Genomic DNA, 5,749 nt, shown 5'->3' with positions numbered 1-5,749 from the left:
AAGAGGATTCAGGATTTGTTTATTACGGTGCGCATATGGTGCTGCACCTGTCCGTCCAGAATCTAGCGGCTTGTTGGCTTGGAGTCGGTATCATGACGCCGAGCGACCGGTACTGCCTTGGAATGGGTTCGGCTCGGTAGGTTCATGCGCTTTGCTTGAGTGCATTCCGTTGATTTGTCGCGCCACAGCGGTAAATCCTACAGCAAAAAAGTCAAGACAAAAACCTTCCCCGGGTGTCGACTGCTATGCTAAGTTCTACTTCTTATTATTATTATTATTGGCGTAATAGCCTACGCGATCATGCCGGCCTTTTCAGGACTTGAGTACCACGTAGCCAGATAGTCAGCTCTTGCTACGGCGGACGGTTGATACGCGGTAACCCACGACGGGCATGCAGATGCCAGGAATGATGGCGGTGCCGCGGGACCGCTCCTATCCAGCGGGCAACTTGCATACTGTAACACTATCTCCTGCCCGATGCATACGCTGCAGGCAGGGGGAAAACACCATCATAAACCAGCGGCGGATCTAACGGTAGGCGGTCTAAGTGGTGGGTGAAAATCTCTAGTCTGTAGTATGCCGTATGTTTACAAGTGGACAGAGTATTAGCGACAAGGGCCGCCGGAAAGATGGTCGTTGGGGCCCCGTGGCTGGAGAACCATCTGCCAACCACCCCCCCCCCCCCTCCTCATGCTGGCAATTACATCAACCCAAATCAGCACGGATTTGTCCCTAACAGATCAACAACCACAAACCTTATGTAATTAGTCAGCAGCTGCCGTAAATCCATTGATGCTCGCCTTCAAGTAGATGTCACTTACACCGATTTAAAAGCCGCCTTCGATAGGATATCTCACGTCATATTACTAGCAAAACTCGACAGACTTGGCCTCCCAGATCCCCTAGTTGCTTGGCTGAGATCATACCTAATGGGCCGCACTTATTCCGTTAGGATGGGGCCCCATTTATCTAGATCCCTCCGTGCTTCTTCTGGCGTCCCTCAAGGCAGCAATCTGGGACCTTTACTATTTGTGCTTTATATAAATGATGTCTCCACGATCCTTCCTGCGGATAATCACCTGCTCTATGCGGATGACACCAAAATCTTTCGGCAAATCCAGGGACCAGACGACCATCGCATACTCCAGGCTTCTCTAGAAGAATTCGATAACTGGTGCACGCGAAACTCCTTAACCATTTGTGTTGATAAGTGTGTTACCATCACCATCAGCCGTTCTCGCTCTCCAGTGCATTTCGACTACACGCTAAACGGGCAAACTTTGCAGAGAGTCGATTGTGTCAAGGACTTGGGTGTTTTCGTCGACGCGAGACTCACCTTGATCACGTTGTGACAAGATGCAGTCAATTGTTAGGTTTAGTCGTTAACATGACTCGCGAGCTCTCTGACCCAATCTGCACCAAAACTCTTTATTGTGCTCTTATTCGATCAGTGCTGGAGTATGGCAGCGTTGTGTGGTGGCCCTCCTCTGCTCGGGGGGTTGCGCGCTTGGAGTCCATCCAGCGTAGGGCTACCAGTTTCGCGCTCCGTTCGTGGGGCAGCAACAACGACTACACAACAAGGTGTTTGTTGCTCGGGTTACCCCAACTCGACGACCGAATACGAAATGCTAGGCTGGCTTTTATCGTTGGGCTTCTCAATGGTAGCATCGATTGTCCAGTTTTGCTCTCGTCGATACAGCTGTACGTGACCGCAAGAACTCTCCGCCCTCGGGCGATGCTGGCTATCCCAGCATCAGCTATATTGTGTTATTGTAAAGCGTGTGACTATTTATGCTTTATTCCTATTGTACCCTTACATATATCGAGAGGGCTTTTGAGGTCCGTCGATCATTCAATAAATATACAAATATACAAATATACAAATGTGTTTATACACAAGAGTTAGGAGCTGCGGCAGCTGCAATGCTATAATTAGCGAATGTAATAATTAGCGAATTGAACCATAGGATATGATAATGCTATAATTAGAGTGCCATAATTTGGCGGCCATCAACGCGTTGGTTGGTGTGCGTGAGAGGGCAACAGCAGAAAGGTGATCGCCCGAACAGCGGGAACCTTCTTCCACGAACGGCAACGGCAGCGATCGGACGCGCGCGCAATCCGCTTAGTTTTTAAGTTATTTGTTAAAATAAAATTAAATGTAAAAAATACCGCAACGTCCAACCCTAGAATGATCAACATGATTTCAGCCTCCAACTGTCAAACTCCATTCAAAAAACTTACTAGAATCGTGAAGGGCCCCACTGACGGATTAAGATTTATTTTGGGGCTGAAGGGAAAGGCGATGTTGAAATTTTTTTATTTCTTTTAAACGATACGTGCAATAACTATCTGCATCCACATTGGCTTGAAAATATGATAATAAGTTTCCTGACGTAAAAATAAGAGATTAATGAGAGAAATACACAGAGTAACATATATTAAGTAAAATTTAATTTTGAAAGTTGCAAAGAGCATACCCAAATAGACAGCTCGAACTATAAAGCGGATTTGAGGCTGTCTAACGAAAAATCGTTCAGATTTCGTACTTTATGGCTAATTAAGAGATGAGACGGCTAACTGCAAACGTTAGATAAGTTAATTGAAGAAAAAATATTGAGCGAAATGATTGTCGTTGATGTGAATGATTTATTAAACTATGTGAAATTATGTGAAATTAAAGAGCATTTAGAGTTAAAAAAACATGCACATATAAAAAAACAACTCGAGTTGTTTATTACATTGATGTAGCCTTGATTGAAAATAAATCGTAAAGAAAAATATTCCCCGGCACCGTGCCATAAGAAAGCTGCTTACACGATATTTTAACTACTGCAAAAGGTGAATTCAAGCAGCGCTCTTCAGCTTGCCAAAATTAGCTGCTCAAGCAAATTCGGCTATTTGGGTGGTTTCTTTGCTAAATTCTTTGTTAGGATTAAATTAAACCAGAACTTTTCACTAAATCATTGGACCGTTTACCAAACGTTAAACCACGTTCTTGGACTATGCGCTGTTATTGACCAATCCATTATCCACCAAAATCAGTCAAAAGAACGGACGTAATACCGTATATCTACCTGAACGTTTCCCCTACAAATGTGTTTGATTCCTGGCCGCCTCAAAACGATTCATTATATTTGTTGTGTTGGGCTTGCCACAAACCAAATAATATTAGACATTGTGAATGAGCTTCATGTTCAAAGATAATATTATTCCTGACTATGCTTGCTAGTTTGTAGCTTTCTTATACGTTTCTTATATCGTTACATGATGTATAAGTACTAAAAATAAAAGATTAAAAAACAACATCTCTAATTTAACACAGTTATACCAACAACACTTGAAAACAACAGTACTACAGTAGTAATGAGTTACTACGTTTGCATGAAATTTGATTAGTCATTGATAATCCTTTTAATTCAGATTCATGTTATCGTTTACGCCATATTAATGAGTCCAATTCATTACTGCTCTACACGACTGTTTTATACAAGTTTTCACTATCAAAGAAATTGGCAATTGTACCTTAATTACACGTTCGTGTATAACATAGAAGTTAATTGGACAATTAGTTCCCACCTACAATCGATTTTAGTCATTTAATATTCTTGTTCTGCTATAAATGTGGCGATTCTAGCAAACTACAGTGCACAGCGTACAGGGTTTTTTGAAGGATCTGGACTAGAAAACTGGCAACTATGAAGCGAGTAATAGTATTGCTTTGCATAGCTTCAATAGGTACTTACATTCTTACTAACAAAGCACATCACCACACTGCACATTCTTCGGGAAAAAAACTAATATCTAATAAACTTTATTCCTTCTAATCCAATAACAGCTAACGCAGGGCTTTTGGTAAAACGTCAAGATTCACAACAACAACAACAACAAACCCAAGAAATTAGGGAACTTCCATCCCAACAACTGAAGGAAGAAGCCCCGCCACAGCAAACACAAGGACAACAGCCTCAGCGACCGCACGGACCACCCGAGACAAATATCAAGGGGGGACAGGAAACGAAACAGCATAAGGATTCGAAACCTGAAAAGTTGCAGCAATCTCAGCAAACTAAACAGTCTGAAGGTCTCAACCATGGACCCAAAAGTGCCCAAGTGAAACAGTCTCCACAGACTAAAACATCTCAAGGATCTTCAGAAACGAAACCACACCATGGACCGCAGCGTGCTGATGTTAAAGAGCCTCCCCAAACCAAAACACCCCAAAGATCGTCGGAAACGAAACCACACCCAGGACCGAAGCGTGCTGATGTTAAAGAGCCTCCCCAAACCAAAACGCCCCAAGGATCGTCACAAACTAAAACTCACGCAGGACCAAAGCGTACTGATGTGAAAGAACCCCCCCAAACCAAAACGTCACAAGGATCGGCAGAAACTAAAACTCACCCAGGTCCGAAGCGTGCTGATGTGAAAGAGCCTCCCCAAGGCTCAGGGCATCCTCAGGTTAAAGGATCCCCTGAGACAAAAACGCAACAGGTAAAAGGTGAACCACAAACTAAAGATACACAAGTCCAGCAGCAAACGAAGGGTTAGATAACACTGGGTGAAATAAAACGACTTGAACGACAGTATATTCAACCTATTTTAACAGTTACATAGAAGAGTATGGCGATCACAACTTTAGAGGACTTATCAATCGTGCACCTAGCAATGAAATGCTTTGCAATAAAATTGTAAGAAAAATTAACATGAAATATTCTACAGTTTATTCCGATTCATTGAAGATTTAATGTGATGTATGTGATAGATCTAATTTGCCTGGTTATGATCTATCACACATGAATGATGATAATAATCCTTAATTATCTTGCATTGTTTCTCAATTTAACTCATATCACAGATTCAGTTCATTCTAATCGATGAATAGCTACTTGGGGAAAAGGTGAAACATAATTTAATTTTTTCTCCGAATAATTTATTATCCTTTACCAGTATGACAGTAGTTGAACCTTCCCATGACAGTAGTTGGGCATCTTAGCTCCATTAAGAGTCAGAATCTATCTAAATAGCATCTTTAAAGTTCCAATTACAAAATAAATAGAAAAAAAACACCGTATAATGATTTGCAAAACATGTCTGATGACATGTTTGTCTAAATGACTGTCTCGATATAGGCAGCAAAACGTCACATACAGCTCATAAGCAGTTCTGTGCCAGTATGTGCATGAGCACTGATGTAGGGTGTACGACTCATCTATAATCTTTGAAGACTAAGTAAGTCAAAATTATCCAATTATTGAATCAAAGCCTTCATGAAATTCCTGAATTTTTACTTTTTGCTACATCTCACGTATATTAGCTGTAATTTATTCATTTTGTGTAGAGTTTAGGTATCATAAGGGAAGCTAATAGAGAAGAATATGACTCATTATTCCAATCAAGTATTGCGGCTCTAATTATAGAATACTCTAACAAACTAGTCAATAATGAAGTGAATAACAGCTTACAAATAAAACTATACAGACTATACATTAAACATCTAACTAACACAAACAAATGCAAAGGATTGTTGTACTTGCCCGAAGGTGTATGTTCAAATAACATCCACGTCCTTGTCAATTTAGCCAGCAACAAGCATTGAGAACAGCTTTTACATTCGATACACAGCAAAACATGACTGCTAACAGCCATGTTTGCAACTCCACTTCACAGCAAGCAATGGTATAAAATAGAGCAAACATTTCCGCTTTCTTTCATTCCAATTTGTGTGTTGAGACGAAGTCATGGCTAT

At 41.3% G+C, this 5,749-nt stretch overlaps 1 protein-coding gene across 1 annotated transcript; it reads left to right on the top strand.

The window, feature by feature from the left end:
• The first annotated feature begins 3,633 nt into the window (after positions 1-3,633).
• LOC120954742 (protein piccolo-like) lies at positions 3,634-4,712 on the top strand. The gene is made up of 2 exons (XM_040374920.2): positions 3,634-3,738; positions 3,839-4,712. Exons 1-2 carry the CDS (start codon positions 3,699-3,701, stop codon positions 4,549-4,551), a joined length of 753 nt encoding a protein of 250 aa, XP_040230854.2. The 5' UTR covers positions 3,634-3,698; the 3' UTR covers positions 4,552-4,712.
• Positions 4,713-5,749: the final 1,037 nt, after the last annotated feature.

The sequence above is a fragment of the Anopheles coluzzii genome, chromosome 3, assembly GCF_943734685.1.
Source record: "Anopheles coluzzii chromosome 3, AcolN3, whole genome shotgun sequence".
Lineage (NCBI taxonomy): Eukaryota > Metazoa > Arthropoda > Insecta > Diptera > Culicidae > Anopheles > Anopheles coluzzii.
Note: the sequence above shows the minus strand (reverse complement) of the source record. Positions and strands in the feature narration are given on the sequence as shown.